The sequence below is a fragment of the Schistosoma haematobium genome, chromosome 4 (assembly GCF_000699445.3).
Source record: "Schistosoma haematobium chromosome 4, whole genome shotgun sequence".
NCBI classification, from domain to species: Eukaryota; Metazoa; Platyhelminthes; class Trematoda; order Strigeidida; family Schistosomatidae; genus Schistosoma; species Schistosoma haematobium.
Genome location: NC_067199.1, coordinates 39,396,636 through 39,415,850, shown reverse-complemented (window position 1 = coordinate 39,415,850; position 19,215 = coordinate 39,396,636). Strand labels below are relative to the sequence as shown.

General features: G+C 34.2%; 1 protein-coding gene across 2 annotated transcripts; it reads right to left on the bottom strand.

Moving 5' to 3' along the window:
* Positions 1-3,292: 3,292 nt before the first annotated feature.
* Positions 3,293-16,100, bottom strand: MS3_00008038 (uncharacterized protein). 2 transcript variants are annotated; one of them, XM_012941718.3, is made up of 7 exons: positions 15,980-16,100; positions 15,891-15,943; positions 15,827-15,854; positions 15,463-15,790; positions 13,350-13,582; positions 6,506-9,576; positions 3,293-4,651 (listed from the first exon to the last, which is right to left on the bottom strand). In XM_012941718.3, exons 1-6 carry the CDS (start codon positions 16,049-16,051, stop codon positions 9,460-9,462), a joined length of 831 nt encoding a protein of 276 aa, XP_012797172.3. In that variant the 5' UTR covers positions 16,052-16,100; the 3' UTR covers positions 3,293-4,651; positions 6,506-9,459. The 2 variants fall into 2 exon arrangements, with proteins under 2 accessions (XP_012797172.3, XP_051066961.1); XM_051216374.1 differs by having other exon boundaries at positions 6,506-13,582; positions 15,463-16,100.
* Positions 16,101-19,215: the final 3,115 nt, after the last annotated feature.

Sequence of the window (19,215 nt, the reverse complement as noted above, 5' to 3'; positions counted from 1 at the left end):
CCACAATTATAAATCAAATCCTTATCAAATAAACATCTTTGCCTATCCACCAACAACTGAAGTTATATGATGGTCATTAGGGAGGTTTAAAGTATTCCAGGGAACATTCTAAAGGGACACTGTAAAGGCTGGGAAACATTTTATCCAGTCAGTGTTGAATAGAAGTTCCTCAGAAACATCTAGAAAGTGAAGAGTCGTGGGTTGTGTTTCTGATTGGATAATTGTCTACGCTGGTACTATGTTTCCAGAATCTTCCAGTAGCATAAGGCCGTCTGGAATACTATAAATGCCAATCAACCCTAGAGTAAAGCTTGTAATAGTACTAAAAATGTTTACGTGTAATGTTATCAATGTGAATCCGTTTTTTTATTGCAGGGCAAAAAAAGATAAATGTACTGAAAGCAGAAGAAAAAACCTTGAGTAAACTGGATATGCAAAATGATATGAGACTATTTTGTAAGCAAACTTTCTCTTTTTGGTAGCATAACTGCGTTGTTCGATTTTTGAAATGCATATATTGTTGCTGACCATTCGTGTTCTTCCTCCTCAAACACTCACTGACTCTGGATTGTATGCTGTTGTTTTTAGATCTCTCCTACCTTCAAATAAACTCCGATAGCACGTTTTACGGGAGTTCTTTTCACACTTCGCAACTTTTCTCTTGTGCTCAAATTGCCTCATAGATTTAACCCAGGGTCATTAGAAGCGTCTGGAAATCCGATTCTATCGTTCAGTTAGAAGACTTATCAGCGGTGACGAACAAGACTACAATGAACATTTCTTTTGAATAATTAGAAGCCGACACGTAACGTCAAGATAAACAGTTTGAGGAGTCTCAAATACGTATCTTGGATGCCCTTATTTAGATGTGTCTGTCCCCCAAAAAACCTCACTTCTGCTGAACTACAAGTAACATATACCGATTCAGTTATTGGTGTCATCCATGAACTTCACTTTGATTGTCTAACTGGGGTTATTTTTGACTCATGGTTTAATAAATAGGATCTGTTTCATATTGATTTCTGCGGTTTGGATGACGCTTCAAAAGTCAGAATACTTTTAAGAAAACGTAGAACCACAGACCATGAATGCTATATTACCTTTATTCTTCCAAAGAACCCAAGGGACTTTGTTTTCGATGAAACAATTAAAACCCTCTCTCAAATTTTTGGAGAACAGTCGCCCCTTTTTAATATACGTTACCAATGCTTAAAGATAAGGAAAGAACCAAGAAATGGCTGCGTGAAACGTGCAGAAATTGTGAATCGAGAATGTGAGAGTTTCAAGTTGTCTTCCGTGACAGAAGACCAGCATAAATGCCTTGCATTTGTCTGTACCCTGGATTCATCTGATATCCGAATAAAAATCCGTAGCAAATTTGACCATTGCCTTAGCGTCACTTTATAGAAAGTAACTAACGAATGCTGAAGTTTGGCGAGTTTGGAACATGATACCTCGATGGCAGAGAACAGTAGCTGGTTTCAACACGTCAATAAAATCGAGTGAAAGGACTCACTAGATTTCACCACACAGAACTAACTCAATAACAGGGAAACCATCATCCCCATGCTAATTGTGGCAGTTAGCATTTCAAAAGGTTTTGTCCGTTTGAACATTATCGTTGTGCTACATATTCCAGAAAAAGACGTGCAAAATATCATTGTCAAACCAAAGAACGCTGTTAACAACTGAAAGTATATTCCAAAAGATTAAAACCATAATTTAGCTTGGCGTTATTAAAAGCGTCTAGGAATCCGATTCGAGAGTTCATTTAGACTTATCAGTGATATAATCATACAGTAGTTTGTTTAAACATAATTTCGTTTGATACTACATGATTGAATATAACCATGAAGTTATCTTAGCTGATGTAAAATTTTCGATTATAAACACTTCTCAGTAAGTGTTATAATTCTCTCTTATTAAAACTCAGCTATTTCTATCGCTTAGTATTCTTGGACACTAAATCACTCGACAAAATACCCAAATCAGAACACGACTCAACAGGAAAGAGATTCTATTCCAAATAACAAGGTTAGATGGAAGTAGGAAACACAATAGGAAAAATGTTAGTATATTTATAGTTTTTACATGAGAAGATTTTAGAATATTCTTCAAGTACCGACTAGCGCTGATTGGATAAGAATTAGCCAATCTTTGGAGCTAGATGGTTTAGTCGTGGAGTTTTTCTTCTTCTTCTTCTACATGAAGTCTATGCTGATGATGTTTTTTCAGAAAAATGAAACCTCTACGACTAAACCATCTAGCTCATAGAAAAAAAACACTCCACCTAAATCACTCATTTTTGTTGTATTGGCAAACTGACAACTCTCATAAATTGTCTTTATCAGTAGTAAACTAACCTGATTACCGTAATTTATGGCCCTGAAATTATAAGTCACGTGAGTTTGTTTTTATTTTACAAAATCAATTATTGGTTTATATTACATACTCATGTGAACAAAAATGCCTAGAATTATTGATTGTATTCAAACGTCAATTAATAAGGAATAACTAATGATAAATCAATGAAAAAATTTGTTTATGTTTTTTTTGTTATTACTGACCATGTCGATAGTTTCCCGATTCCCAAGATTTGAATCCAGCATTCCCATTGTAAGTGTATGCGTAATGGTGACTAGTGTTGGAGATGGTTGGAAGAATGTTAGAGGTGGTCAAACCAAAACGTGGCATCAGTGCTTGAAGTCACTAATTTCTAGTCTTAGCCATGTTGGTAGATGCAGACTACTTGGTTGGGGTCCATGTGACTATCGTAACCAATAGTTGGAGACTGTGTGACATGACTCAGAATCGATCACAATGGCGTCGGTGCATACACTCCCTGTCTTCCCTTAAACTAAGAGATTAAAATCACTTCATATCTTTCTTTCTACGAACTAATTCTTTCTTCCTATACTATATCCTTACATATGTGTAGGTGTATACACTTTGTCTTCCTTTAAACTATGAGATTAAAATCGCTTCATATCTTACTTTCTACGAATTAATTTTTAATTTATGACAAACTCTTACCTAACTGATTATTGTTTTCATCAAAGGTTATTATTAAATAAAAAGATGACAGAGGCAATTTTAACAGGAATCATTATTGATTTATGCAAATATTATACACAAATAAAGTTAAACCAGTTCAATGAACACTAGATAGAGTACATATTACAGTTAGAGTAAGTGATGTAATGAGTGAACGTATACAACTGAATAGTTCATAACTTAAAATACTCAATAATCATTACATTAAAGATTATTTATTTAATGATAAATGTTGATGTATATAGCATATAAAATATGAATTTTGAAATGAAGTCAGCTGACAATCATCAGAGCAACAATTAATGAGTGTAACTACTCAAGATTCTAATCTAATAACTCTGATGAATATTAAAAAAAACTGTCTAATTTCCAAAGTAATCACGTAGGGTTATCGAAACTCTTATCAGATTAGAAATGATCTATTAATACCAGAAATAAGTTGAGACACTTTTCTCTCTCTGTATAGTATGTAATCAAACAAGTTTGGGTTTTACGGATATTCTTTTACATAATTTACTTGTGTTCTTTCATAACTAACAGCTAGATGACAGAAATGATTTGAAACTTATCCTAACACACTGGTAATCGTTTGAAGATCCCCGTCATATTAGTCTTTTAATTTGAAGACAGTTATAATCACAGACTGATATCAACTGAAGGACCATTGTAAACCAGTGAACACTTAACAGTTGATTCATTTAATTTGAGAGTTTTTAGTAAGCTGCACACATTATCTGACATATGATTGAATCCAAACGTACTCAATATTACTGACGAATACTTAATAATGAAGTAGATGTTTAGGAACCCAATAGGTAAAATTTTTAAATCCAATCAATTTACGATATATGGTTCTAAATCACAGCTTTTGACTAAATACACAATGCAAATGAATCTCAAATAATAACAAAACAACTGTTTAGTTGACTATGGTTTATGATAGTTATTCAGCAAGTCACAACAGTTCTTGATGTAAACAAACATCTCTATGTGACTAACACAGTAATACTGAATTTCTCATAAGCGATGAGAGTCCGAACGTATTAATTTTATTTGTATGACACCATGATCTGAAGGGTAGTTCACTTCATTAAAGGTGCATTAGCTTATTAGTGATATTACATCAAAATCGTGTTATATGACTAAAAGATTGAGTTCAAAACTTAGATTATTAGATGACTTGGCTAACCAACGATGTATCTTGTTTGTAAAAGATCAGTTAATCTTGAGTTTTATCTTACAGGATGTCGCAGATATGAAATATTGAGGTGGTCTGGTCTAGAACTTTGCGTTCAGTCATTTTTAATAGATTTCCAAATGACTTCAGTCTATAATGAACATGATGTTCAAAATAACTTAATCTCTGATGATAATTAGTTTAAATATTTAGTTTGTTCTAACTACTTTGCGGTACTCTTGACGATAAAAATGATGAGTCCACTTTATGTTCATTTCTTTTTATTTCCGCTAAACTCTGCCTTTCTATATTGATATATATATATATATATAAACAAAAACCATTTAATGAAGAAAATGTTTCTTCGATGGTATCATGTGCTGAAGTTGAGTAGTTGTATTTATGGCAAATTACAAGATGCTGAAAAATAATAATGAATTACATCATAAAATACCTGGAAAAATCAAGTATTAAAAAGTATTGCACAAGAAACAACAAATCAATCATCACTTGTGGTCTTCTCAAATACCTTAGACCATCTGGATCTGTTACACCAAAACCAAACAATCTCTCAAGATAAAATAAGAAGGATATCCTTTTGTATCCCATGAATAATTCCACCATAACGGCTGAAATGCTCAATAAACATAACACCTGTAATTTAGTTGAGTTTGCTATTTTGCAATTATTCGTCAGTATAACCTCAAAAGGAATGATGTCATTAGATGCCGTTCCACTCTTTAAGGTGAAATTTCGCTACATAATTTGATTTACAACGATGTAAGCAACTAAGCAGCCTTTTTTCTAAAAGTAATACCATCATGTTTCTCATGGCTTAGATATGTAGACGATACATTTGTTGTTATAAAAAAGACTCATCTAAGATCTTTTTCAAAACGAATAAATACACTTTCATCGCACATCAAATTCACGAATGAAAATGTACATGGTGAGCTACCATTCTTGGATTGCTTAGTAAAAAGAAATCCAAATGAAAGTCTAAACCTATCCATTTATCGAAAACCGACACATTCAAATCGTTATATTGACTTCCATTCAGCACATCCTTTCAGTGCAAAGATCTCGCTAGCCTTAAATCTATTTAGAAGAGCTAACAAGATCATCACATCAGAGGAAGACAAACAAAAAGAACAAATGAATATAGTCAGCATCTTACAATTTAATAATTTTCCTATGAAGATTATTAGAAGCATATTAAAACAAAACAGTTTATTACATTATAATAATGATTCGAATGAAATGCCATGGACTGGTACTGTAGTTCTGCCATACCGTCATGGCACAACAGAAGAAATCCAAAGAATCTTAAAACATCACAGAATCAAAGTGTATTACAAAACAACGGACACACTACGTAATACTTTAGTTCGCCTGAAAGACAAAATCCCTTTCATGTCCACACAGAACTGCGTCTACAAATTAGGTTGTATTGATTGTGATGCCTATTATATTGGAGAGTCATCCCGCGAAATCGTGACTAGAGCCAAAGAACATATTAGGTACACAAAGAAACCTCCTAACAATCCTGTAGAATTGAACCAACTTCAAATTAAATCGGCAATAGCAGTTCATGCCATTTTCAACAACCACCAAATCGATTTTAAAAATATCAAAATATTGCAAAAAAGCTTTTCCAACTACAAAGAAAGGAGGGTAGCTGAGGCGTTCCATATAATGCTTAATCCTACGTCTCTCAATAGAAAGGAAGGTCTTACTATACATCCTACTTGGACCATCTATCCTAGCCATTCAGTCTGATCGTATTTACAATTTCACACTATCATATTATAAATTTAAACTCTATCCTTTCTTACCATAAAGGTCACACAAGTTCTCATTCTTAAACAATGCACACATAAATACACACACAAATTTACATACATATCACTTATGAATCACCTTGACAGAAATGACATGACATCAACTTGTTCATACCTGTTTTTTGATTGATCAAATATTATTCTTGCATTGTTCCGTTGTACTATTTAAACTTGGATTAATTTTAATTTGGTTATTTATTCTCTGAAGAAGTGACTTACACCAAGTCACGAAACGTCAGAAAATCCAATTTTTCTATTCATTGGGATATTACAAATATATTATTTATTTATTTATAACAATCAACCCAATGCTCAATTTATTCGAAATTATCAAGTCAAACCTTGGTAATTAAATTATAAGTTGAAAAAATGAGATTATCTTTTATTCACATGTAATTGTTATAAATAAACTAATTATACATAGAAACTATACCGTTAGTTGTCGAGTTTGACTTTAATTCGGAAATAATCCTTTTTTCCAAGAAGTTTTTTTTATTAATTTGATAGATTTATTTTTATTGATTGATTATTGTTAATTTCACAAGTCTTATTAATATATCACTACTATTTTTAGATTGTAACTTGACTGGTTAAAAGAATATATGTGAATCAATACTTACATAACTTATAGGTTGATCACATAACTAATCAGACCATAGTGATTAGTAGATTTACCTTTAAAATAATAATAATACTGGTCAATTATTATTAATTTAGTGTAATCAGTTTTTTTATAGTTTATTTGCGCTATGTGGAGATTATCATATGGTCACTAATGACTAATTTTAAAAGGTAATTTGCGAATTCATAGTGAGAAACTGTTAATCAGTGGAGTCTGTCAGATATAAGGCAGTTACTGAAGATAATGGAAGTTTGGTTGGATATCAGCCCAGTGGTCTAAAGGTTAAGCACTCGCTGTGAAATCTAAAGGTCCAACGTCCGACTCCTGGTGAAATTGTGGATGTGCAGTACGTTTGAAGAGTTTAGATAGTGGTTGGAGATAGTCGACAGGAAACCCTGGATCCGGGTTTCGTGCTACTCGGCACTCGTCATCAAGGTGTACCTGTAATCTTGAGCGAACTGATGCTCCCTCCAACCACCATCTAATCTCAACATAGTGCACGCAGTGTCGAGTCACCTAGACTGCTGATCACATTGCAACCTGGTCGATAGCACTCGATCTGCATTAATAAGGACTTGACACATGACATTGATCACCACCCAGTGATATGCTGTAACAGGAAACGTTCATTTACAATATATACAAAAAGACTGTTTTACCTATATGTGAATAACCGATGGACAATATTCAGAATCACGCTCCGCAGAACTCCATGAATAAAATTAATATGCCCAAGTAATTTTAAAATCCTCAGAGTACAAAATAATTAATAATTGTAAAGAGGAAGAATGTACTTGAATGAACTTGAAGTAAATCCAATATTTCACTTGGCAATCTGGTTCACGTTTTTTCAATGAAATAACTGATATACCTCTCCAGTATAATTAGACCATATGATTGATTAACACTTCATTTATTAGGCAATGTTAACCTGAATTGACCAAACTCATTAGCTTATATGTATATGAAGAGAAAACAATGAATTACAAAGAGTTAAAAGTATCCAGCTAATATTTTCCTTCTTGCTTTGTTTCAATAAAACAGTAGCTTGTCGAATATACTCAGTTGCTCATCAGTTAAGTAAATTTATTATTCCAGAAAAGAGGAACCAAAACTCATGAATGCAATACTATGTAACTCTCGTTATATGCTGAGGACAATATGTAAAAGAATTTTAGTATACAAGGGCAAAAACAAACAACTTGAATATAATTAGCCGTAACACCTACTATTACTACTACTACTCAAAGGGAATCACAGGAAGGAGATCATGTTGCTAACTAGTATTTAGTAGTAATTGTCAGTCTTAGTTTATACGTTAAGATCTGCATTCGTGATGTGGCTATTCTCTTAGCAATAACAAATGTCTGAGAAGTCAAGGGCTATGCCATTGATTAGAAAGTACTAATGTTAATCAACACTGTCACGAGGTACCACACTAGTTCCCAATTTTAAGGGTTGGTCTTTATAACATTTCCAACGTGCGTATAAGTAGGAGTTATGTTTCCCAATAATTCAGAAGGGATCATATGATCGACCAACTATTCGACCCTTTAAATGTTATATAAAGGAACGTAGACTGATCATTGTGTTGTACCGGAGAACAGTGCACTTGACATATTTGAAACCCAACAAACAGTAGAATGGAATGTAACTGAAGTTCACGTGTCACGACAAATCTATTAAAGACATAATTTACACATTCATTGTTAAACTGGATTTTGTCCATTTAATGGAAATAAAGAACAAATATAGTAACATTAAAGCTGATTGGTGAGGAAACAATACTGGTTAGTGGATTTCGCTAATACAATAATGAGGACTGAAAGTCAAACTTGAAAGGGTGCAGGAATATTTCTACCAACCTTAATTATCGACATGTCCAGTCAGATTGATTTATTTTGGGACAGTGTAATCAGATAAATGTTAAACTCCTTTACGGATTGTTTAGAGAAGCGAGGAATCGAAATAAACCTTAGATAAAGTAAAAAAGATATTGAAATTGTCAACAAAACATATAATAAGCTAATTAGTTTTATATATACTCAAGTTTTCTTCATATGACATAGGTACTGAACTGAAATTTCAATAATACTTATCTGTATATCTATACGGAATAGTAAGTAACTGATAGTGATAAAATAATGAAGCGAGAATTCGAATAACGGACGGAATAAACAATTAGACTGAACCAAAGGGAATATCGTTTCGCCATTTTGTTTTTATTGATTGATAATTAATTGACAATTGCTACAATACAAGTAGAGAAGTATGAAAAACCCTCTTCTGAGTATTCACTTTATTTCTGCAAAAAGGTGGAGTGGGATGAGAAAGCAAGTAGTAGTCTTATCACGAAGCTAGTGAATACAAGAACAATAATAATAGTGATAAACAAAGTAAGATGGACGCATTTAATAGTCAGTGTGAAATTAATTGGGTAAGATAATGTAACAATCTTGGTAAAAAAAAATCTTGATAGAAAAGTTGGATTTCAGAAGAAACAGGGAAAAATTGTCAAACACAAATTAACACAGGGCTGGTTGGGTTCATCATACATACACAAGGAAAAAATATGCTACACAATGGGAAGAGACAGAAAAAAAAGAGAAAATGATGAAACTATACAGCATCTCGCTGACACACTTCGATAACTATATATATTAGCTGGATTGTTTTTGAAGTGTTTGTGTGAAAATAGACAAATTTAATGAATATAATTTGCGGTTTTATATTTTTTTTTAGAAAAATCGAAAGAATAATGAAGACTAGGAATTGGAAGAGCTTGAACCATTACTATTTCCTGTTAAGTTTGGAGGTGGATCTTCGTATCGTGAAGTATCACGTCCGGATAAATCCTTTCGACAAACTGGACAAGTTCCATGCTAAAAAGTCAGAAATTGAAAAGTACGAATTTTTTGTTATTGTTTTGCAACAAAAGCAATGTGATGAATAGGGGGAAAAATATTTTCTTTCCATTAGTCTCTAATATATATATGACATAATAAGTTTCACTCATGATTATAAAAATATCGAATGACTAAGAAGTTGGAAGGAACAGGGAAAAACAACCATAATGATCAAAGTATTTACTTGTAGAAATTTGAAACATGAAGTTCAATGGTCAACGGGTTACATAACACCTGATAAGAAAATTAGCAAAAATATCTTGATAACAAATTAGTTTAGTAATGGTTATGTAAGAATTAAAGAGACGAATGTCAAGATTACGTCTTAATAAAAAGTGGAATTTAGAACAACTGAGAAAAGTGAAGGGAATCCAAGTTTCTTTTCAACCTGCTTTGTTATGACTTTTGTCGATCGCCAAATTAGGGAGGATTGTGCAAACATTTTTTGAACACAAAAGTTAGCGAATAAAATCAGTATGCAAAGTAAGAACCGTAAATCATGCGGTAAATATGATGGAATATGGTGAATAACACGAAGAGTTGTATTTGAATAAGCATGCTGCTGTCAACCAAGTGAGCGAAAATTGGATCTTGTTTTTCTTTTAACCCATGTCAGATAATGTTCAGCGATACAATGATGAATTTGCTGAATTTTGTTTTCTGTATAACTGGCTTCACAACCAGAAATGATACACACACATGGACGCAGCAAATTTAGACATTTCTTATTAGTGATTGTTTGATTATTGTTAACAGTCTTCCTCAACTTTCGTGTTAATATATTACAGGCAACGTTTTGAACTGTGATTTTAACAAAGTAACATCTCGCACATCATTGTTACCTAGTTTAGGTGTGGACGAATTTGAGATAATATCCAAACTTACTAAGAATGGCTACAGATGTTACTTAAATAATCTTTGACGGTATCAATAGGAACAAGTTACTACAGCACATTGAGTGAGGATACCCTTGTACTTAAATAATAAAAAATATCGAACAGAATGTATTGTTCAATCGATGATTCTATACGCAAACAACCATTCTTAAAATTTCATCTAATCTTGTTAGTAATGCATACAAAAATGAGATGCTATTAACTCAGTTCTTTTTCTACAACAAATGTAATTGAATGTTTTTAAAAATGTTAAGCAAATTGTCTTTTTTCAGCACCATGAAAGTACTTTGGCGACCTGTTTGAATATCTGGGCTACCTGTTTCTGACATCAACATATCTGAACAAGTTACCTATATTTTGTTTGTCTTAACACATCATTATGGCTCTTAATCGCATAACCTATTTAGACGCGTTTATGGGAAGTTTACAATCTTTCACCGTACAACTTACAAAAAAGTACAATCAGAGACATTGTGTTGGATGTCAGTACGCATTGAAAAGAATGACCATTGTTCAGATTTCGATTCCTGAACTGCTAACATCATCTAACTGGTGATAACTCAATATTTATCGTTAGGATAGATGAAGAAATAAGGAAAGGAAACTTGTCGAAATACTTTGTGCTGAGAATTCTATATTGTATCAAAAATATAATATCGAATAAAGTGATTAATAATAGTTATGGTTATTTATATGGGGAACAGGAAAATTCTAGTTGATTGCTTAAGTTTTTGAGCGGTCTATTCTCCAGCTTTACAATAATAAAGGACGGAAAGAAGATCTATTATTGATCACACGACTGCATGATCTAACTGTCATTAGTACGTACTCATTGTTGGATTAGAAGTTGGCATTTATCATGAACCTGAGTATCAACTGTTTTATTACAAAAACAAAAATTACAATATCTATACATCTCCTTATAAGTTCACTGAAAATAAAATCGAGTGTTTGTAGTGGAGTATTAATCAATACAGATGATATATCCAATGATGTCATGAGGCTACTCTTGACTATCAAATTTATCTTGTTATAACGAGAAAATATTGAAGAGGTTGGAACTATCGGGTTATGATTATTATCTACAATTTGCTGTATAATCGGCAGATAAATTTATTGCTGAATTTCTATATTCCCCTCATTCTATGCCTTTAGTGGACCTATTAACTGTTGCTAAACGTCCTACTATACCTTAGTTATTGCTGATTAACTTTACACTATCCGGTTCACCCGCTGCCATTTATGGTATGATTGTGTCTTAAGTATACTTTCTTATTTGGTGTGCTGTGACGTCAGTCATTTCAAGTATATATTGTAGTATGAATTTTGAGTTATCAACTGAACGAAGTACAACAGAGGATTAATCTGCATACATTGATTGGCTACCGGAATATGAAGGGTTTCGGGACCAGTAAGCGTTAAGGCCTTGATTGTAGTTCATTGGTCCGTGAGTATATTTGTGAAATAAACAATCACCCGTAACATGTATTCCTTTTCTTCTATCCACAACCGAATCCCGTAGTTTAAAAAGTTATTAGCAACAAACTTCTATAAATACAGTCTCAACATTACAAGAGAACAAAAACAATTTTGTTAGATAAATGTATTCCATGAATTCATCATTTTATTGAGAAATAATGGTATGATTTGAGATGATTGGTTGTCTTTCCGTCATATTTTTACCTATAAGTAGTCATTATTTTTGGTAATTACTCGAATGCGCAACCTTGGTTGCATATTTCGTAACCGAACAGTTCTAATTCCTTCATAATCGATTGAGTTATTTCCCCAGTCATGATCGATTATAATTCTAGGGTAGATTGAGCGGGTAAGTTATCAGTTCAAACATATTGGTCATTTCACTGATCTCACCAGACCGCTGATTAAGGTTCAGGATATTAACTGAGGTGCAGTAGGAATTTTTCAACTTAAATGGTTGAGGTATCTGCAAGCAAGTACAATGGACATAAAGAATTGCTTTCGTTATTGTCACAGAATTTAGGACATTAGATCCAAGTTGTCACATTTCGAATTAATACAGTAAGTTGAGAAAAGTGAAAGTGAAGTGACAATCAACTATCGTTATTTCTCAATAGACAAGTCAGTATTTTGTATTCACGTATTTTTATAAATACAATTCGGAGAAAAAATATATAAAAAGTGATAATTTAGATGTAGATACGATTCAATGTCAAAATGAATAATGAACGTAAATGCCAAGATAGATAAGGCTGCCCCATTAAAACTGTATATGTAACCAACACAGAAAACGAAATTCAGATTGACTTTATTCGACACTAATCCTATAGAATAAATCTTGGCAGCATATTCATGTAGTTGAACATATTATGTGAAGGAAAACGAGGCTTTCACTGAACTATTCTGATAACAGAGAACAAATTTGAACCAATAATCTAAAGACTCTAAATTCAATAATAAATAGCCAGGTAGGTGTTCAATCGCTTTAGTTTCAGTGAAGATTCATGAGTAGCGTTACACAAGAACGTACTTGGAAGGTCAACTTAGTGAAAGTAAAAAGCAGTATGATTTACATGGGATCAATTAAAGTCACAATAAAGGCTATAATTAAATTGACTAGATTACAAATTATATGTTTAGCTTGAAATGAAAGTGAGAATTAGCAAACACATGTATATTTACACACCAGACCATAGACTATACGAGTAAGACGTCAAAGGTCTCACTCTGTTGCTCACTATTTGTTAGGTAGAAAACAAAGTTCAAACCTGTGACCAGAGTCGATTCAACCGAGTTCAGCATATTCAAAATAGATCAAAAATTAGGTTTTTCTTTTACTGTTACAAAAAAATAAAGTATATACAGAATACTAACCTGTTTTAACCATGTTGTAACACAAGTTTGATGGTAGGTGTGAGCACATGGTAATCTGATTACTGATTCGGATTCTTTGAAATCATCAAAGCATATTGAACAAATACCCAACTTTAATGCTTGTTCTTCAGTCAAAACATTTGTAGGTAAGTCTGCAATGGCTGATTCTGGGGCAGGTGGTGGACCCACTTGTAACTCATTCATTATCACAGTGATAAACTGATCAAGCATAGCTTAAAAAACGAAAATGGCCAATTATGCATATGGAGACATGTTTTTATTAGTTATACAGTAACTTCGTTACTTCAAGCTGTGTTAAATTAGATAACAATGAGATGTTTAATAACATTCTGTTTTGTCTCAGTCACTTCAGCCGATAGTTACAACTACATCAACTATTTTCGTATAAGTACCTAATACCCGACACTTAGTATCACCTCCGCTCACTCGGCAGTCCGCCGAGATGCGAATGATGATTCAAAGTCAGATACTGCCAAGCAAACCCCCCGGTCAAAGTATCCAAATGTCACCTTCATTTCCTGAAATGCGATTAGGGATGGCAATGGGTACGTGTTGCATAACTTAACCAATGGTAATGTCTGATTGACACATCCACATTCATACGAACCCAACCTGGTTTTTGGAGTATGCTCTTCTTGAGTTCCAAATAAGTGACGGATGACTATTGAGGCTAATATTTTAGACAGCATATTAGCCATAGCCATTCTTGTGTTTTTTACGGGGGGATTTTAAACCCTCCCTATAAACTGGGACGATTATCAATAAAGATCAGGCAGATGGTAGTACATCTGACTCCCAAACTTTCCCAGTCAACTTAACTATCAAAGATAGACCACCATCCTAGTAGACCTCTGAAGTGAACCCAACAGGTACTGCTGCATTTCCTTCCTAAGAGTTGATGGAAATCCCTAGATAGGTTTCAGAGCAGCTACCAATTTAGTAGGTTTACGAAACCCATTGACCTTTTTTAACTTTTCGACTAAAACTACTAACATAACATGGTTTTTTAAACAGATCTATCGGTAACACTCCAAGCTTTTTCGGGATGATTTTCATGATCGGGTGAGTTCCTAGCTAATTTTCTCATGAACGCATTCTTAACTTTTCACTATTCGAAGTATGAACAGGTGGTAGGCGAGTCAAATGAATAGGGAAGATAGCAAAAAGAGCATCTAAAAGATGATTACCTATCAATACCTCAAAAAGAGGACGTGATAACCACACTATTATGGTTAACAGCTGTCAAGAAGACAGCCTGAGCAGTTAAAACTTCTTAAGTAGGTAATCTATTCTCCAACTACTGGCCTTTTAATACACTAAAGGAAAAAGCTGAATTTGTACGAATCAGTAACAAATGATTTCACAGAGTAATCTTTTGGTTTAGTTTGGCAACCACTGAGTTTTTCCCTACTGCACTTATACTTTAAAAAACACCGTAGCCACGACAAAAAAAACAGTAAATGACTAGAAAGTATTCTCATAACTTAGAATTTCAATTAACTATAGAAGTTTGAACGGGAGAGAGTCGGTTTAGTAGCTGGGGTACATTACTTTAGCCTGAAAGTCACAGGTTCGGAACATATATTCAGGCAGTCATGTAGTAACGCCACAAAAAAGTAGCTTAGGATTAAACACATTAGCCGATAACTAATTTAATACCTAATTGACAATCACAAAGAACAGTGGTTTGCATCACAGACCGACCTTGGACAATAATCTTTTGTCTGAGGTCAGTCTACGGTGTAAACTGCAAAGTTTGACAGCTTCCGTAAACACTCTATACTAATATAGTCCAGTCCAGGTACAGAGTATAAAATCAGTTCTATTGATAGCCAGATGTCTAAAAGTTGAGATGAGTGGATCAACTTCTATCGAAACACTTAGCATAAACTAGCACTTTTAGTGACTTTCTTAGTAAAGTCAGCCGTTATATTGAACCAAAAGTAGTGCACCCACTACCAAAAATAGTTGCCAGATAAATATCTCAATCTTTATACATTAGTTGCCCTAAGAAAATCTTAGACGAATATGATGACAGTATAGTAAGCAGTGAAACTAATTTATTTAATATACATTCGAGAAACATACTCACCTCTATTAAAAACAAAATTTTGCACATCTCCATCAGATGAGGCAAAGTTTGATAAGAATGGCAATCTGAATGGATGATCCACACTTGATAACTGGATGCGAGTAGAAAAAGCATGACGACCATCCGGAACACGAGTATACACACGTTCTCGTGTCGACCTATTGTTTGAACTTCTTGTCGATCGTCGCGACCTTCTAGCTAAATTTTCCCTTTCTAATGACTCATCATCTGTTGAACTAAGGTCATCCCTAGGTGCTGCAAAATAGCGAACAATATTGTCGCTAAGAGAACCTCCAAATAGCTGACCTATCATCTGCATTGCATCTAACTGTCATAAATAAAGGTTAGAATGACAGATATATACTTCTGTTTGATTCGATGATAAACCACTTCTGAAAACAATAGGAAAGGAGCAGAAAGTAAATTACCCTGGGCTGATTGCTTCAATGAAACCTGAGTGGCACGCCGAGCATGTAAAGTCCTGAACAATAATTAACGAATGTTATTTTAAAATAACCTGCAAGTTTGGGACGACCTCAGCCTCGCAAGAGTGGCAATAGTAGCTATCACCCGAACTGCCAGTTGCCATTACTTTGGCGCAACTTAAATACTGCGCGGTCGGACTTTTTCAGTCTTCTCAAACTCACTGCAACAATCAAGAATAACGATAACTTACTAGTATCTACTACACATATTAGGAGTTTCATGCATGATCTGGCTTTAACTTCACCAAAATCCAGTCAAGAACGAAATCAATCTCGGTATTTAGTAGCTTAGGTTATTATAACTCGTCGATAGTATTTCATACCAATATGCTGATGTTTATGTAACGGCAAATAAATCCCCAAAATCGATAGCTCTGAAAGTCCTCGACCATATTAGTTTTAATGGACTCACCTAACTGAAGGCGATCAGACATGCGTCCGCTCCAGATCACGAGTGGGGACGCCGTGCTCAACTTCTCCTGCAACAGTCTAGACCAGTTGTTTCTCTATATATTGATAGTCTACCAGAAATATCTTTGAACTTCATCGCTTCTGGCTTTTGATCTCACTGAGTGGGGACGATTCATTTATGGGTGTTACTGGATGAAGTGTTGTCAAACTAAAAATACCTATGGCGCCCTCATTTGCTTCTGCTTTTTTGTTTAACCATATCCAAACTTAGAGGACTCGGTGATCCACTGCTTCTAGACACAGAAGGTCGTTATTAGAGGGCGTCTTCTATTCCATCTGGAACTATTCGAACCAATAGATCTCTCTGAGCATTAAGCCATTTCCACCGATCATAAATTCGTACTGTAGTAAAGTTCCCAACAATGTTCATGTTACCTATTTCTGTTAATCATTCTTAAAAACAAACATATATGTAGTCACTCAACATTTACAGCGACCTTGTTAGTTTTAAATGGTACTGCTAGATGAAGATACCTGTCGCTGTATGTCTCTATTTTCTCACAGTGACGATGTCCACTTCCTCCCTCTCTTCAATTTAAATGTGCAAAATCAATGAACTGTTTGTCCCACGCTATTCTGGGCTGGAACGTAGGAGAGGGGTTATAAATATTGAGAAACATAATTCTTGTTATTTTCCTTTCTAGCACGAAGAGTTAAATCGTCGGTTGATATACAGAAAAGGTGTTGAGGTAGGACCACCTATCGTAGTCCATTTCAGTATATAAAGAATTAAAGTAATCTTTAAGCCTTCTTTAAGGAGATTCACTAGAACTGTCATTATTGTCCTTTCTCGTAAGTTGTTTCGGCACGTAGCAGTTATAACCGTGAAAACGCTTGCATAAATTTTTATTTAAGCTCTCCGTATTAGCATAAATGGATATCCTTATAGGTGCAGTTAACTGCTGAAACGCGTAAGTGATATACTGGGGTAAAGTTTAAGGCCAATGTGATTCACCATTATGAGATCCTACCCTCCAACTAATCTTTTGTGCTCATGTTGCACAATTAAAGCCTTCATTCATGCTTTTTTCAGAGCACGTTTCAAGGGGATGAGATGTTTCTTCATGTAAGGGTCCATAATATTGGGGTTTATTAACTAAATCTTAAGTAAACACTAGAAACGACTTTAAATAGTTCTGGAAGAAATTTTAAGACAAAGTAGCTTTTTCGGCAGCAGAATAACTATGAGCGGATGTTCCTCAAGCATCACGTAAGCTACCGCTCTGATTTTCTGAAGTTAAGGTGTACAATACTAGAGACACTTAGAAAGTACGAGGTTGGTATGATACTAATGTTTATCATAGGGAGAGCAAAGGATCCCAAGTTTAGGTCCACATATGGATTAAGACAAGAGGCGGCATGGGCTTGAAGACGTACACTCATTTTATGTGTAATTAGGTTGCAAAGACTACATTCTATCCATAACTGATTTAAGTTACTAATCATATAAACGTTTTTCAGCACGATTAGTACAACATAAATAAAAATATTACGAGAAAGTGACATTACGACTCTTTTGCTTCAGTCGCTAGAGATGTCATTTTCTTTAACCCAACTGATCATACCAACAAATTCGGGTGACTATAGAATAATAAAAACTTTAAGATAGTGGAGAGGATTTTTAGCTCCACCTAAATAACAACTTCATTTGCGATTTTTCCACTATCTCAGCTGGAATATTTCAAAAATAATATGTAGTACGTACGATTTTCTTATGGATTCGTCAAAGGCTGAAATTCCTGCTGTACTGTGTACTGTACCCACTCCGTGTTTCGAGGGCATTTTTCAGGAAGGCACGTTAGGTTTGCAAAGTGGTCGAAGTACTTCATGCAGGAAAACGATCCCAAATGGTTGGAGAAGCCATTGAAACTCAGGCGATCTGATATATAAGCTTTGCTCTCCACAATCGAGATCAGTCGGGTTCTCTAGTCGTCCTTATCTTCAAAGATCACACACAACGGTGTATCTCGGTCCAAAACTACTGTTACTGCTGTATGGGAGAGTCGGAAAGCTCTCAAATAAAGTTGGTAATATTTGATAACACAAATTTTCCATGACAAAATGATAACAGTTGTTATGAACTGAATGTTACTTGATATACGATTTATATTGTAACTATAATTTGTTACATTTTGCTTTACTCATAGAAAGGCATTTAGGTTTGTAGTGTTAGCTCTTTTTTGGTATATTATTGGTAGTTTGCACATTGTTAAATCGTGAATAAGCTCTTTTGCTGGGATCCACCACAAATCTGGTGAGCCTGCACATTCATTTTTCGAAATTGTAATTTTGAGTTCACTCACAAACAGTACAGCGTTAATTTTCCTCTTGGTAGTGATTATTTTTTGTATATTTGTAATGTATTTATCTGAATTTGAAGGCATTAACCAGGATACCGTTTCAACAGAGTTCTACGCTCTAAACTTGATAAATGTACCTCCAATCAGTAGAAAAAGCACACATATTTGGTTTGCACAGTTGGAAGTACAGTTTCGGCATCGTAACATACATTCACAGGCATCAAAATACTCTTTTGTGCTTCGAATCATGCCGAGTGAAGTAGCATTTGAGGTATCGGATCTTACAGTTAGTGGCCCTGCATTTAATGCCTATAATCAATTGAAACAGGCTATTATTCAACATACCTTCGTAAATGATGAAAAGAAGTAGCAACAGTTGCTGCACGAGTGCAAGTTAGGTGAAAAATCACCCTTCCAACTATTACGTCAGACGAAGCAGTTTGTTAAGCTTTATAAGGTTGCTGATGGTTTTCTGAAAGAAATTTGACTGCAACGTT

Bases quoted from the DNA above. Each gene is read 5' to 3' on its own strand.
- MS3_00008038 (XM_012941718.3), bottom strand. From the start codon at position 16,051: ATGGCAACTGGCAGTTCGGGTGATAGCTACTATTGCCACTCTTGCGAG. The intron at 15,791-15,826 runs GTATATATCTGT...TATTTATGACAG, and splicing joins TATCATCGAATCAAACAGAA to TTAGATGCAATGCAGATGAT. The intron at 9,577-13,349 runs GTTAGTATTCTG...CTGACTTTTTAG, and splicing joins TTACAACATGGTTAAAACAG to CATGGAACTTGTCCAGTTTG.